Genomic DNA, 16949 nt, shown 5'->3' with positions numbered 1-16949 from the left:
GGGCAATCGGCTCGAAGCCAACTGGGTAGGAGCGAAACAAATTTTTGAAAGACTGGGGACTGGAACAGTCTTTGCAGCACCCTGTGTATATCTGAATCCGACATCCTCGACCGAGAGGATACTGAGCGGGTTGAGATGGCCTCTCCAACGGCCCCAAAGGGCTAGGGGACCCGGCTCGAGGCGACCCGATGACTATCGGCCCGGAGGAATACCCACTAGATTCCATCGGTGCCGAGGTGGACTTGGCCGAGGAGAAGATGTCTGAGACAGCTTTGGCCGGCTCCGAGACCAGTGGAGCGGTGACGACACCGATGCCCCAGCCATCGGCTCGAAGCCAGAGGAGTCGAGACTGGTGGCATCGAGGCAGGCGTTCCGCCCTCGGCTCCAAGTCCTTGGAGCCGAAGGAGAAGCCTGCCTATGTCTTTTGGCGGTCGGATCCGGACGGACTGGTGAGCAGCCCTTTCTTTTTAGGAGAAGGAGAGGATGCCAAAGCTTCTTCAAAGGAAGGTTTATTAACCCTTTAAGAATAAGTTTATTTTTCCTCTCCTGGAGGACCCTTGAGGAAAAAGCCACACTGCATGACTCTTGTAAATGTTTTGCACCCAAACAATACACACAGAGCGAGTGATCGTCTGTGATGGACATCTTGAAATTGCATTTGGTGCATTTTTTAAAGCCCGAAGGCCTAGGATTCTGAGACATTATGGCAAAAAAATCAGTAATCCCTGACAGAAAATACACTATCCACTGACTTTCTGTTTACTGACACTACCTAATAATAGGTTTACAGTTGCCATTTAGTAAAGAAACCGTCACAAATTACTAAGGGTACTTTGAAACCCTGTAAGGTTTAAGGGGGTTGACTGAAGGCCCTAAGATGAGGGAGGCCTAAAATCGAACTCAACCCAATCACACAACAAAGTCTTTTCACAAACTCCAAACACACACAAAGTGAAGAATAGCCGTTAAAACAGCTTTTTATGACAAGAACAGCAAAATTCTGACAGAAAAAAGTTAGTAAATTTACTACTCAGCTCAGCCAGCTCGAGACCACGTCTTCGCAGATTAGCGGCAAACGAGATCTGGGGGACTGGTAGTGGTGCATCCTGGGATATAGTAAGCTCAGCCAATAAGAGACTTCGCTCTTTGGCATAAGCGTGCCGAGTCGGAGCCGAGGGATCGGCTCCGAACCCATCAGTCAGAATGTAGGCGAGATAGGATCACATAACATCTTGTCATTTACGACTGGGGATTATTTCCTGAAGTACATGAAGAGGTACTGCATAGATCTGAAGGTGGTACAAAAAATGACCTGTGGACCAACAAAGGCTGCCTGCATTTTGAGAGATGTAATGGGGCCTAAGTATCAGCAGAATGTTGCACAAGCTTGTCAGAAAGTGCCATACTGTTTGTACCTCGACCAAAGTACAGATATGGGGGATGACAAGTTGCTTGTGATTTTTTTTTTGACCATGCCACTGGTAAAAATGTTGTAAGATTCCTTGATATGCCTGCTTTTATCAGTGGAACTGGCCAAGCCATTTATGACTGTGTAATGGAGAATCTGAGCATGTTTGACATTCCTGTGACCAACATGGTGGCTTATTCATCAGACAATGCTGCATCTATGATTGGCAAGCGGAACTCGGTGCTATCCAGATTAAAAGAGGTTAATCCACATATTTTCAATATGGGCTGTTTGTGCTACATTGCAGATTTATGTATCAAATCTGGTGTAAAGGCAATGGCTGTACCTGTAGAGGAATTGATATCTGACATTTACTGTCACTTTTCCAGCAGTGCACAGTGTCAGCTGAAGGAATTTGCACTGTTTGTGGATACTGAATCTCTCAAAATTATCAGGTATGCCCCCACTCAATGGCTGAGTTTGGCAAAAGTCATAAAAAGAATGCTTGCTTTGTGGCCCGCCCTGAGATCGTACTTCTTGTCATATGAACCACAGTCTGTTAAAGTGGATCTAATAGCTGACAGACTGCAGAGCCATGACATCAAGCTGGCATTCTTCTTCCTGCAGTATGCTATTGAACCACTTCATAACTTCAATATGCTAATGCAAAGCAGGGAAAGCAAATTGCTCACATTACATAATGACATCCACAAAGTACTGCAGGCATATGCCAGTAGGGTACTGAAACCAAAAAATTGCAAGGCAGCTTTTGGGCAATAGAAGTAGTATTGATGCAATTCTTGAAGTGCAGGACAACATCTTAGAAGACGGTGAAATTTGCATTGGTCCTGATGCCGAAACATATTTGGACGAAAATTCGGACGATATCAGGGGTACTACAGTGGAGCAGAAACTATTCAAGAGAGACAAACAATTTTACTCTGCAGTGCTATTAAAAATGAAAAAGCATTTCCCTGCAAAAGATCCCCTGCTGCAGAACATGGCCAGTTTATTGGATCCAGCTATAAAACTGCAGCTTTTTTCAACTGTGATAGCAGATATTGGCACTCGTCTCGGTTTTTGTAGCTCACGAGTGGAGCGATGCAAACTGATAGATGAGTTTTCAGTATATCAGATGACTGACTGTTCATATGGCTGTGACACATCTAATTTTTTAAAGTACTGGTCGATGGTGCTTGGGAGCCCTCCGGTACAAGACCTCCCAACTTTTCAAAAGTTAATGAGAAGTGTTCTCTGTTTGCCACACTCAAACAGTGAAGCAGAACGGGCATTCAGCATGGTTCGCAAAGTAAAAACTGAGCTCAGACAGTCACTTGGTTCAAAAACAAACTCTATTAGCAGTAAAGATGAACGAGGACAATGACTGCTACTGTGTAAGGAGATGCTGGAGGCAGCAAAAAAAGCAACAGCTGCTTACAACAAAGAACATTCCTGCACGGCATCAGCTGCAGAAACTACTTCTGCCTGCCAAGATGCTGAAGTTGAATCAGTAGTCTGAATGTACTTGCCTTATACCATGTATTGCTTCTGTTCCATATAAGTATCATTTTGTAAGGGTATTTGTGAGGGGGGGGGGGGCTGAACATGTCTGACTAATTTTTATACAGTTTTCATGAAAAATATGAATAATCCTCTATTTTGATGTGTCAGTGTATATAATTCTCTAATAAAAAAATGCTTAAAATGATGCCCTGAGTAATTGGATGAATGTTGGTTGTGTCCATTACTGCGCTTATTTAAATATGCATATCTTATGCTAATGAGGTGTCCCTGATTTTGCGGTCCTTTGTCCCAGATTCTCTGATCTGGAGGTTGAGAGGTATGCCTTCAAGTCATGTTTGAATTTATATGTGATCCCAATAATATATGTCAAACTTTAAGAGATTCAGTAACTAAGTTTACTGCAAAGTCAGACACATTCATGTTGTAGCTGACTCACGAAACAGCATGTGAAATGCAAGATACGTGGACTAACTACAGCAAAATGAGTCATGAATAAATGCACTAAGTATTTATCACATACTGTCTGGGAATCAGTGTAAAGGTCTTAGTTGTTAATTAACTGCTTCCTGTGCCCAGGATCTCCTCCTTTGCCTACTGTGCAACTTTGAGACAGTGCTTCTGGGTGTCCCCTCTAAAGGGGCAATTTGACCAGGTGGCTTAAAAAAAAAGTACACAAAACTACTGAAGGGTTTTCAACTGACCCTCCTTTTTGTAGGCAGACATGACTTGGGCAACTGTGTACCGCAGGGGAAAAGACAAACCTCAATACTTTTTTTCTTGGGGGGGGGGGGGCTCTACTTTTGAGCTTTCCTCCAAGAACTGCAAAGATGCCAAGAAATGTGAAGCAGAATCAGGGATCGTTGAAAGATGTGCTGATGGGAAAGGGTCGAGTCCACAAGTAAATCACCTCAATCACAGGGCCAGCAAATGATGAAACATACATGTCTGTGCAAGTCTTTTATCCATTTACCAAGTAGGTGACAACTGCTCCAACCTACTGATGTTATGCATTACAAAGCATCTAAACTTCAAAAAGACAAGAAAAGATCTCAGACGTATATTTTTCGTTTAAAACATTATTGTGATCTAAGCGGTTATATGCCATATGAAACTGTTACCCACAGCAAATGTTATCCACTACAGCACAGGAAGTTGTTTCCCAACTTCTTGCATCTAGTCATACATTAAAAAGGAGCAAATAACATTTGCTAGTAGACAGAAACAGTGGCAATCTTCCCTAACAAGAAACGCGCTCTCATTCATGCTCGCATACATGCACTCAGAAACACACTTTAGGTCTCATTCACACAAGCATGCATACACTCACTAAGTGACAATCTTCCCAAGCATAGATAAAGAAACGCGCGCTCATTCACGCAGGCATATATACACTCAAGCACACTTTAGGTCTCATTCATGCAAGCATGCATACACACACACATTCAGACAGAAACAAGGACTATGACACACACACACACACACACACACACACACACACACACACACACACACACACACACACACACACACACACACATGTACATTCTTATCTTTTCTTCGTAAATTCTTTTCACTTCCCCTACACAGTAAAACCGCAAACTGCTCAATCAATCTCATTCGTACTTTCACGCAGGCATACACGCGCACATAGCCACCAACAGAAACACACACACTCTCTCTTTCCTTATTTTACGCTGGCTAAACAGCAAAAATGTTGATTAGCCAGTGTAAAATAATGGCAAGCATAAGGTTCCTTAAAAAAGGAGGTCCACTGCAGCTTAACATTCACTAACACAACTCTCCGGTTATCGGTCTACTACAGATTTTCACAGAATGTCATGATTTTTTAACTCAGAAGTCCTCATAAAATTAAGTTTGCTGGGAAATAACTACAGAATTAATTCAGGGCAGACATTTGTGTTTTAAACTTAACATATTTGCGGAAAATCCACGCAAACACATCCTGTTATCTGAGCAACTGTCTTAAGTATATATGAGCAATATTTAATATTTGCCCGTTTGTCCCACTCCTTTTGCCTTGTCCCAATTTCTTGAACTAAGCTGTTGATAGGCATGGAAGCAAAAAAAAGAGACCAACAGAGCATACATGCAACAGCAAAAATAAATAAAATAAAATAAACCTAGGCTCCTGCAATGTAAAACTTTGCCCTAACGGAACCATTAATAGCGTCTGGGAATGGGCAAGCATAATAAGTAGATATGACCACCAGCGAAAAATTTAACTCAGTTTATTGGCAGTTAGTTTATCAGCAAAGAAAATTACATTTACCCATTTCTGAGAAAAAGTTATTTCAAACTGTAGAACACTGGCTCCACAACAGGCAGGAATAAAAGTAATCCCTCAAGAAAATAGATAAGTCTGGCAACAACACTAAGAAGTGCTCCTTGAGTAGTTTTGGATCGCATTTTTATTGGATGCTGAGGGCACATTTAACATATATAGTTAATTAATGGAGGCATTTCCTGGCAGAAAGGACTGCAGAAGGTGGAGTGTGGGCGGTCCTTTGGCAGCAACAGAGGATAGAGTGGAAAAAAGCAAGGGGCATTATCACCAAGCCATTCCAGTGCCCGTAGTGTGTTTCTAATGCTCTGCGAGATTGTAATAGGCTTAAAGATGGCTCACTGTACCAGAGCTGTAAAAACGGGGGATGAAGGACACATTCAAAATCGGGATTTACTTCAGCAAACTTACTTTCCTTCATGGGTACCATCATAAGATAGGGAAGAAGAGCATTTTGGAAATGTGGAAACAAGAAAAGAATCACATAGTTGTCCTTTAAGAGCCACTGTTGTTTCCCTAATTATTTGACATGTTGAGTGAAGTACATACCTCAGGGGGCACTGTATTCTGTTTATACATACAGTCCTAACAATACATTGTCATAAAAATTACATCTGCTAGTCAAACTGCAAAATGTTCAAGTGTACTTTCAAAAACAAAAACATACTATGCCAGGAGAAAGTGTTCACACTTCAGAGTGACAAATACTGGAATGCTGCATAATACAAGTGGAGTTGAATCTGGCACAGAAAAAAGGGTAAAAAACAAAACATATGTACCCATACTAAACACCAATGGGACAAAAATACAGAACTGAACTAAATAGTGAGAGCCGATCAGATTGAATTAAACAGCATTTACTGATGCATACTTCACAAACCTGGAAAATATGTAAACAATATACTACTGAACAACAGATGATTGTCTAACATGCTACAAGTAAACAATTATTATCTCTGTGCTCACCATCAATGAACGAGTCCAAACAGATTCTAGTGCCTAAGCTGTGAAGTGATATTCGACTTACAGAGGGCAGGGACTCCCTAAGTAAACCGTGCAAGTGTGATTTACTCAAATTCCACTATGGGCTCTTCTTCATTGACAGCTTTAAGGTTTGGGTTAGAGATGTGAGGTTAGCAATATAATTTTAGGGTTTTAAAGTCAGGGTAATGTAGTTACTTGAAATATTTCCTATTGAGAGCACAATATTAGAAAACTTTTAGTTATGTACTTACCATAACTTCGGATGTATGGGATCCATCTCGCCTACATTCATAACTGATGGGTTCGGAGCCGATCCATCGGCTCAGACTCGGCCACTATATAGTAGAACGAAGTCTCTAATTGGCTGGGCTACCCCTTATCCCAGAATGCGCCACGCCTGCTTCCCCAGATCTTGTTTGTTCACTTTCATACCTACATCCAGACACAGAGGCATACCAGCAACTGTAACAAACTAAAGTCTTTCAAGAGAAAAACTCAGTAAGTAGCAGCATTCCCTCTAAATCCAATGGGAAGGGGGAAGGAGGGCGGGTACGTATGAATGTAGGCAAGATGGATCCCATACATCCGAAGTTATGGTAAGTACATAACTAAAAGATGTAATGGGATCCTATCTCGCCTACATTCATAACTGATGGGACAGCGTCCCTAGCACCTAAATCCCGGGTGGCTCATTGGAAAACACTCCTGAGAACTGTGGAACCAAAGGAAGCTCTACCCTGAGAAGCCACATCTATCTTGTAATGAGAAATTAAGGTGTGTGGAGAAGTCCAGGTAGCGGCCGCACAGATATCATCTATCGATAATTTGGAGTGGAATGCTACAGAAGTAACCATTGCCCTGGTAGAATGAGCCCTGACTGGGAAAGGTAGCTCTTTGCCGGACCGTGAATAAATGAAGGAGATGCAATCTTTAATCCATTTGGCTATGGTGGTTTTAGCCACCGGTTGACCCAACCTATTTTCCACAAAGGACACAAACAGCTGATCTGGCTTTCGTGTCTGATTGGTCCTACTTAAATAAAAACGCAGTTGTCTGTGAACATCCAACTGATGGAAGATATATTCTGCGCTATTGAAGAATTTGAGAAAAAACACAGGGAGCTCCAAGGATTGTTGAATGCATAAGGGGGATGCTACCTTGGGCAAGAAAGAGGGATTTAACTTGAGGGACACTCTGTCTTTGTGAAAGATCAAATAAGGAGGATTAGAACAGAGAGCCTGGAACTCTGAAACCCGCTTGGCAGAGGTTATTGCCACCAAAAAGGCGGTTTTCCAAGATAGAAATTTTATATCACAAGTAGCTGCTGGTTCAAAGGGGCGGGCAGTTAAAGAAGCTAGAACCATATTCAGGTCCCAAGGGGGCACAGGATGGGCTACTGGGGGCCGAAGGAGCCACGCTCCTTTAAGGAAAGATTTGCAAAGCCTGTTTGCCATTAAGGAAGGCTCAAAGGAGACATGAAAATTAGAGATAGCCGCCAGTTGGACTTTAATTGTGGAAACTGAAGAGCCCAAATAAAACAAAGAAGCCAGGAATTCTAAAACCTGAGGTACTGGGGCGGTAAGGGGATCTATACACCTCGTTGCTGGGCCCAAAGAGCAAACCTCTTCCACTTGCTGGAATACAGTTTAACAGTGGAAGGTTTTTGAGAAGAGGACAAAATGTGGATGACTTCTGGAGAAAAGGAGTTATCTCTGACTAAGGTTGGAAGTGGAGTAACCAAGCGGCCAACCTCTACGACCTGAGGGATGGGTGAGACTGTCCCAACTGATGAGTCAACAGGTCGGGCACCAGGTCCAGAAACCATGGGCCCTCCACCGCATACCTCAGAAGGAAGGGGAACCAAACCTGACTAGGCCAGTGTGGAGTGATCAAAATCATGTCACTCCCAAGATAAATCGCCTTCTGTATCACCTTCGGGAGAAGGGGAACCGGAGGGAAGGTGTAAAGTAGACCGGGGGGCCAACTGTGAGCTAGAGCATCCCTAAGAATCTGCCCCTGAGAGGGAGTAAGAGTGAAGAAGTCCCTGCATTTCGCATTGTGAAAACTGGCGAACAAGTCGCAACAAGGGAGGCCCCACTTGGCAAAGATGTTTGCAGCCACCCTGTCGTTGAGGGACCACTCATGAGGTAACAGGAGAGTTCTGCTCAGCCTGTCTGCAATCACATTGGATTTCCCCGGAATGTGCGTTGCCACTAGGAAACGCTGGGTAGAAATCGCCCAATGCCACACTCTCATGGCCTCTAGGCAAAGAGGGTAGGACCTGGTTCCGCCTTGCTTGTTTATGTACCAGACTACCAACATGTTGTCGGATAGGATCGCAATAGTACCCCGTGGAAGAGCATGATGAAGTGCTTGCAACACCAGTAGCACCGCTCTCATTTCCAGGATATTGATATGCAAGTGCGTTTCGTGAGCCTGCCACGTGCCTTGGACAGACCTGTCCAGATAATGACCCCCCACCCTGTCTGGGAGGCATCAGTGGTCACCGTGGCGACAGGAGGCTGAAGGGCAAAGGGTCGCCCCTGGTCCAGGTTGGACCGAAGCAGCCACCAACGTAGGTCCTGAAGGCAAATTTCGGTAATCTGGACCAAATGGTTCAGGGGAAGTTCCTGAAAGGACCATTAAACCAACAGTAGCCATTGCAGCACCCGCATGTGCAGCCTGGCTAAGGGGACTAGAAGAATAGTCGAGGCCATCGTGCCCAATAACTGCAGAATCAGTCTGGCCTGAACTCGTGATCTGGGTAACAAGGTTTGAACCGGAGACTGCAGGACCTGAATCCTTTCTTTCGGCAAGAATGCCCGCATTCTTCTTGTGTTTAACTCTGCGCCTATAAAGGTAATACGCTGAGACGGCTGCAGCACAGATTTTCCCCAACTGAACGTGATTCCTAGTGAATGACCCAAACTGACTGTGGTCATAAGCGCCCGAACTAATAGATGCTTGGAGGTGGCAGTAAGGAGCCAGTCTAAATAGGGAAACACTTGGAATCCTAGACTTCTCAAGTGAGCCGTCACTACTGCCAGACACTTGGTGAACACCCTGGGGGCTGTGGTGAGACCAAAGGGCAGTGCTCGGAACTGGAAATGACTGGTTCCCAGGCGGAAGCGTAAATGACTCCTGGACTCTTGACTTATCAGAATGTGATAGTAAGCGTCCTTGAGATCTATGGAGCACATCCAGACATCCTTCTCCAATAACGGGAGAATGGACTGAAGGGTGACCATTCGGAATTTGGATTTTTTTACAAAGCGATTCAATAAGCTGAGGTCCAAAATGGGCCTCAAGTCCTCTGTATTTTTTGGCACCAAAAATAGTCTTGAGTAAGTTCCTGATCCGATCTGGTCGGCGGGGACAGGCTGGATGACTCCTTTTCTTAGCAGCTTTGAAACCTCGACCGCTGCTTGATCCCGCTGACTGGGTGGCATGTCCGGGATTTTCCTGATAGGAAGAGGGGGGATCTTGATGAAAGGGATGAGATAGCCTCCGGTTATGGTTCGGAGCACCCACTGATCCTTGGTGATAGATTCCCAAGCCTGTGGGTGTTCCGCAAAATGACCCCCGACTGGCTCCGGAGATGTGCAGTCGGGCCACGTCTCAGGGACAGGGAGCGTAGGATGGACCACGAAAGGAATCGCGGTCTCCAGAGTTACGGGGGCCTCTGCCGCCTCTGGGGCGGCGTCTTCCTGAATTCCCCTGCCTCTAGAGGGGGGATCACTCGGTGGAGTAGGGAAAGACCTTTGAGATTTCCTGAACCACATTTTCCCTCCTCTCTGGGCCTTGGGGTAAGGTCTAGAGGGAGCGGAAAAACGGGCCCCCACGGCAGTCAAGGTCTTGCCCTCCTGCTCGCACCGAGTCAGTGTGTCCTTCACCTTGGGTCCAAACAGGAGGACCCATCAAAGGCGTCGGTGAAGGAAGACTTAAAAGCCTCCGCAAAGGGACACAAGCGTAACCAGGCGTGTCTTCTAAGAGCCACGCCTGTTCCCACTGCTCTACTCGCCCCTTCGGCCGCATATGTGATGAGCCTCATGGACGAGTTGACTATCGAAGATAGGGTAGTCATCTGGGCACCAACAGTTTGGGCTAACGCCTCAGGAAGATTACCTGTAAGAGACTCACCTAACTCTTTGAGGAGGTCCCTTTGGAGCCTGGTGAAATGACAAAGGTAATTCAGCGACTGCAGGGTAAAGGCCGCTGAAGAAAGGGTACGCTTCCCGTACCTATCCATGCTCCTGGAATCCTTATTAGGAGGGTGAATAGACATTGAAGCCTCTGCCACGTCTTGCTGAGTGGCAGATACCACCACCATCGCATCTACTGCAACTCCTTTGGTCAAAGATTCCTTTTGAGGAGGGGCTGAGAGGAACTTGTTATGCCTGACGGGCACCGGTTCCACAGAGTCAGGGTGTTCCCACACCCTTCGAGAAACTAAATCTAGTAATTCATCGAAGGGTGGAGACACCCAGGAGGCAGAGGGCTGGGCCCCAAAGGCCATGAAAAAGACTGACTCCTCCGCGGAAGGGGTTTTGGAATGCCAATCGCCTCTGTGTCTCAGGATCTCGAGGATATCTGAGAATGAGACGTCATCCGAGGACGATTTTGGGGACCCCTCCGCATCATCGAGGTCAGTATCTGAAGTAATAGACTCATCCTGGGAGTCAATGTGCTTCCTCTTGCACAATTTTTTCTTGGAGGTTCATCTGAAGCGGATTCAGAAGGACCTCCCGGGAGAAGGGAACCCCCCAAGGGGGTATTCTCAGGCCCTGGGGCGCCACTGTCGTGGGATTGAAGCACACCAGAAGCACCAGTTCCCAAGTCTAGGGACGGTGAGGTAGAGACTTGCTGAGCCGGCAAGGACATGGCCAGCGCACTCCTCATGGCCTCAAAAGCAGGACCTCCAGACTCTACGGAGGACACCGGCTGAGAGACCACAATGGTACCGGGAATCCCTGCGGCCGACGCTCCGAGGGGAAGACTAGGCATCGAAGCTACCAGTTCCAAAGTGTTCCCCTCGGCTCCGACCGAGGAAGTCCCGGTACCGAACCCTGACGCCGTGGACAAGGTAGGAATAATGGTTGGAACCGAGAAGTTCTGAGGGAGTCTCGGTTCCGACTGGACAACTCTGCTCCGCTCTACCATCACCGACTCCAACGGCTCCGAGGAGGTTGGAGGAGGAATCGGATGCGAAGTGGGGGCCGGCTCCAGAGCTGAGTGGGCTGGAGCCGAGACCATTTTTGCAAAAAACAGGGACTAGAAAAGCCTCTGGATAACTCTGTCCAAATCTGAGTCGGACAACCTGGAGGATTTAGAGGAAATAGATGAGGGGCGAGACGACTTCTCTCTAGGCTCCGATAGACCAGGGGACCGGCTCCGAAACGGCTCCAACACCATCGGCACCGGATCCGGAACCGTATGAATAAGCATTGGCGCCGAAGGAGACTTCGGGGCCGAGGGGGGAGAGTCTGAGCTGCACACCTCCAACGGCTCCGAGACCAAAGGAGCCGAAGCAGGTGATTAGGTTCATAGGTTAGTACTAGGCTGACTGCCCTTGTGGGCCATTTTAAGCCTAGCCAATTACCCCATGTGAGAATCAAACCCTGCACCTTGTGTCTGCAAGGTAAACACTGCGGCTCCGACACCAATGGAGCCGAGGAAAGAGGTATAGACCCTTCCACCCGAGGCTCCGAAGCCACTGGAGCCGAGGAAGAAGAGGTCGACCTATGCTTCTTGGAAGTCGGTTCCGACGGACTGGTCGGAGCCGATGACCTTTTCTTTTTAGAAGCTGGAGCGGAAGGAGAAGCCAAAGCTTCCTCAAAAGAGGGCTTAATAAGGCCCTTAAGGATCAATTTATTTTTACGTTCTTGAAGGACCCTAGAGGAAAAAGCATGACAAACACTACATGTTTCCTGCAAATGTTTCGGTCCCAAACAATACACGCAAACAGCATGGCTATCAGTAATAGACATTTTGTAGTTGCACTTGGTGCACCTTTTAAAAACCAGACTTCTGCTCTTTTGACATCCTGTCACACAACTATTTTTACCACGAAAGTAACCTTAAAGTAGGGCACGAGCCCTTGACTCAACAACGGGACTGGCTCGAGATACACAACACAAAACGGGCAGAAGCCCTCTAACTAAGAACGGGCTTAGCCCGATAGAGTAGGACGTACAATAGGGTGAGAAACAAACCTAAAATTAGACAATTTTATCACATTAACTCACAATAAGGGCAAAGGCCCTCTAACTTAAACGGGCCTTGCCCGGTAAGTAGAAAAAATACCAATCACACTGAAAAAAGTTCACACACACGTAAAGCTGTTAAAACAGCTGTTTGTTCAATTAGTGAAGAAACCCCTAGGTCAAAAGACCAAAAAAGTAATAATAAACCACTTAGCTCCAGCCAAGTCGAGACCACGTCTAGCCTGAAAAGCGGCAAACGAGATATGGGGAAGCAGGCGTGGTGCATTCTGGGATAAGGGGGTAGCCCAGCCAATTAGAGATTTCGTTCTACTATATAGTGGCCGAGTCGGAGACGATGGATCGGCTCCGAACCCATCAGTTATGAATGTAGGCGAGATAGGATCCCATTACATCAGCATCATTTTATTTACAGTGGGTGGATGTGACTGCACTGACCACATTCTTAGAGTAAACTTACGCCCATCTAGTTACATCTGCCCATTAAGCGAGGATCGCCAGCTGGGCTAGGAGTTCTCCAACACTGCTGACTATTTCAGGGTTCAACAGTAGTTCCCTTTATAAAACAGACAGTACAAAAAAAAAAAGATTGGATTAAATTAGTGACTATATCTGGGCTGGATTTTGGCAAAAGCTATGTTACAATAAAATAAACTCCAGAGAAAACTGAATCAAGCATTTAAAAAGTAAGGACTGCCAACACATGAGTAATTTGTATGCAAAAAGAAATCATGCAAAGTACAACTTATGAACATTAAAGTTCTTAATGTGAAAACTAGCGATAGCTATTTTTTTCTAGGATGCAAGATTATGCTCCAAAACAGCAAGTTTGCTTTCCGGATAGTGGCTCATTGGCAGCATTTAATGTGATTTTGCAATATTCAGTTCCTAAAGGAAACAGCAGTACAGAATTTTACTTTATAAAACGCCTACTACATAACTTGCATTTCAGAAGGTATACAATGAATGGACACAAGTCGCAACTTCATATTTTCAAACTATTACTTAAAGACTTCCTCTTTGCCTCCTGGCTTCATCCCTGCTCCTCATCAGGGCCATAGCTCTCTAACATCCTTCATCATCTTTCTTACACCTCCCTTTAAAGCACTAAAATCACTCAACTTTGCTTATCCCCTTCTAATATCTACCTTTACTGTACATCTTAAACTACTATGCCCCCATCTAATTAGCAAATCAATACAAATTTCTATTCCATCACTACTTTTCTATTAACACTCAGACTTGCTCATGTCCTCCAATACCTCGCTCTGTTTCTTAAATTACACTTACCTCTCTTATTCACCACTCTTCTATCTGTAAAGTCTCAGTACCAGGCTTAGAAATTTAATGTCTGTGAATAATTCAGAGTTTCTTATACTATTTTGCTATGTATTCACTAAAACTGCATTACAAAACTTGTTACTGTAAATATTAATTGCACTAAGTATGATACCTTGGAGCTTTTCTCTCCGGGCCACTGTTGAAAAAGAGCATCCATGCCCAGTCAAACCTTCCCAGTAAACAAATGTCAATAAAATAAATAAATAAATATGCTGACAATTATCTGTTTAGCATTATACTTTTGTTCTACATATAATGGTAACATTTTACTCAAACTCTTCCTGAACGTATTGCAGCAAAGAAGCATTTCCTGAAATGTTGCAAGGTTTGATCACACTGACTTCACAAACAGAGCAACGAATACAAGTCAATGTTAAAAAAGTTTACCTTCCAGGCTCATTATACTCTCTTCCTTTGTCACACTGACATCTTCTAACTTCACAGCGTTGGTGAGATTCTAAAAGATCTTGATATGCATTTTCTTCTAGCTCCCAGGATGCATCTCTGGAAAAGAATTATCTAAGTAAGTAAAAATAATCAGAGTACAGGTAGCTCCTGCAAACTTAGCAACTCAAACTTTTTGTATGAAAGTGAATAGATATACCACACATGAACACCGATGTTAATGTTCTTTTCTAAAAGATTTTCTTCATGCTTACAACAATGAGGCTGTTGCATACGATGAGGACTAATTACACAGGAAGGGAAGCAAAGAAAGTAATGAAGCAAGTGCTCTAGTCCAAAATGCCTTGGCCCGAATGAAAACTGAAAAATATATCAATTTTCCAATTTAATTATTCTGAGATTTAGTTCAAAAACTTTGTTTTACCTCAACATGACAGTCTGCTCCACTCTTAACACTACAAAATTTTATAATTTTATTACTACAGCAGTTAATTCCAAGGTGCACAAAGGGCTGCATTACCAAAATATATATGCAATTAGGTTCCTAATTCTAAGCCAGTATATGGAAAGTATCACCTTTTTCCTCCATTTCTGCAGACAATCTAGCCTCCTCAAATTGTATTCTGCATATTCATTCTCCCGTAGTAGGGAATTATCCAGTAAAGCTGGTGAAAGCTAGCCATAAGGGCCATAACACAGGCAATGGTGCAAGTTGCTTATAGTCTACAGACACCTTCCCTGAGCAGGAGGACAAGCTACCTGCATCACCACAGGACCCATACTTTCCCTCTTGCTCCAAGAATGCATGTTCCTATACACTCATGAATGAAGGTTACCACCAAGCAGGGGTTTCTTGAGCTGAAAGTCCACCACAGATGCAGACCACAAATTTACTCCTATGAGGCATTGTGGTTATATTTTCTGCACCACCCTCTCTCCCCCAGCATGGGCATGCCCATCCACCCAGTTAGCTCCCTCAAGTACCCAAGCCATTCATCGAACTCAGACCAACTGGGCAGTGTTGCTCTTTATCCCTCAACTCTACTGGAACACACTAGAATGTATCAGTAGTTCTCAGAAGTAAAGAACAATAATTAAAATGACTTGAAAATGAAAGTTATGTATTTAACATAACGCTAGATCAGTGTTGTCTTGTTTTCGCCCAGTTTAACATTTGGGTTATCAGATCCGAAGGGATGAGATCTTGGTGCTTTTTTAGAAACTTGATCTAGGGCTCTGACTCGGGCTGACAACTTTTCATGTCAAAAATTCTGGACATGTACATGAAAACAAAATGAGTGTAATTCTGGTACCCCTCGTACCCTCCTAGTGTCCCATTAACTGGCTATTTCTCCATTTCTTCCCAGTTGCCATAAACACTGTTCAAAACTCTCAATGTGCATACTATTTTCTCCTTTACTTATACAATAATTACAGATACTTGGATTTAATTTAAACTTTAATTTCAAATTTTATAGCACAAACACTGATAGACATTTGCTAAACAAAGAAATACAGTTTCACAATGAAAACAGACTTAGCATTAAAACTTCCCTGCCTTTTGAAACTCACGTTCACTGAAATAGCATTGAAACCCACATTTAGGGAAAATGCATTTGGGCCAGTATTAGATTGTTTACCTTTGGGCTGTTTGGAAATCATAGGCCTCTTGAATACATTTTTAGGACCTTACAAAAGTTCTTTCATTCACCTTCCTGATTGTATTAAATTATAATATATAATTAAATTAAATTGTATCCCTTGCATAACACAGCACCACTTTTTAGACTGCGTTTTAAATTTATAGTTTTGAACATTTTTCCAGTAAGCAATGAAACAACATATGCAAATTCAGAACCTTTCAACCATTAAAGGCCACTAAAACTTCTGTCATTACAATTCACCATTAATCAGTATGCACAGCCTCTGTAGAAGTCTTCTGAATAATTCCACATTAAAAAGATGTGCAAGTAATGAAAAGGTTACTGCTATCAAACAACTTTATATTTCAGTGTTTCATCTACAAATTCAGTGCCTGCTGCCCTTGAAGAACAAATTGCCTATGTTACATTTCATAAATGGCAGGCTAGTAATATTAAAATAGGGAATGGATAGCAAACTGAAAACAGGTTCATTAAGTTCCTAAGAAATACTGAAGTCTGCAGAATAAGTGCTTGATGGTATAGATAAAAGATAATCCACCATCCTGGAGAAAGTCTTGTTTAGCTACACACAAATTCAAGTCTGAGAAGCACGGTACTTGCACGATTTATTTTACCTCAAACAAAACAAAGCAAACAAAAGAATAAGTACAACAAACTAGCAGGATTCAGCACAACACACAACGCAGTTCTTTCATTCCATTTGTGTTGGTTTCCATAAAAATGTCCCAAATACAGAGTGTCTTTGCCAGCTACTGTCAAAAAAGCTTCTACTAGAGAGGAACATTTTTCAGTGCTGAATATTTACAATACAACAGTTTCTGGTTCAGTAGCAGTGATGAAAGACAGCTTTTTTTTTTGAAGAACTCTGCTTCTCTCCATCCCTATTGCAATAAAGTATATATTTCTAGATTTTTTAATTAGCATCAAGAAAGGGAGATATCTAATGTAAATAGTGTGCCAACTCAGATCTTAACATAATATTCCCTTCACCTTGAAAAACAGACTGAGGGTCTTCTTCTTTCGGCTTTTCCCACTTAGTGAAAAGCCGAAAGAAGATCACCTGTCTGCTCATGATTGGCAGTGGAGTTTTACGGTGACCC

General features: G+C 43.7%; 1 protein-coding gene across 6 annotated transcripts in view; it reads right to left on the bottom strand.

The window, feature by feature from the left end:
* Nucleotides 1–16949, bottom strand: part of G2E3 (G2/M-phase specific E3 ubiquitin protein ligase) — a 1254036-nt gene that overhangs the window by 475110 nt on the left and 761977 nt on the right. For all 6 annotated transcript variants that reach the window (XM_044073806.1, XM_044073803.1, XM_044073801.1 and 3 more), the window contains one exon: nt 14168–14284. In XM_044073806.1, coding sequence (XP_043929741.1) covers nt 14168–14284 — 117 coding nt within the window. The remainder of the gene's footprint in view (nt 1–14167; nt 14285–16949) is intronic.

The sequence above is a fragment of the Protopterus annectens genome, chromosome 6.part0, assembly GCF_019279795.1.
Source record: "Protopterus annectens isolate FY-2018-M chromosome 6.part0, PAN1.0, whole genome shotgun sequence".
Taxonomy (NCBI): domain Eukaryota; kingdom Metazoa; phylum Chordata; order Ceratodontiformes; family Protopteridae; genus Protopterus; species Protopterus annectens.
This window is presented reverse-complemented; position numbering and strand designations above follow the sequence as displayed.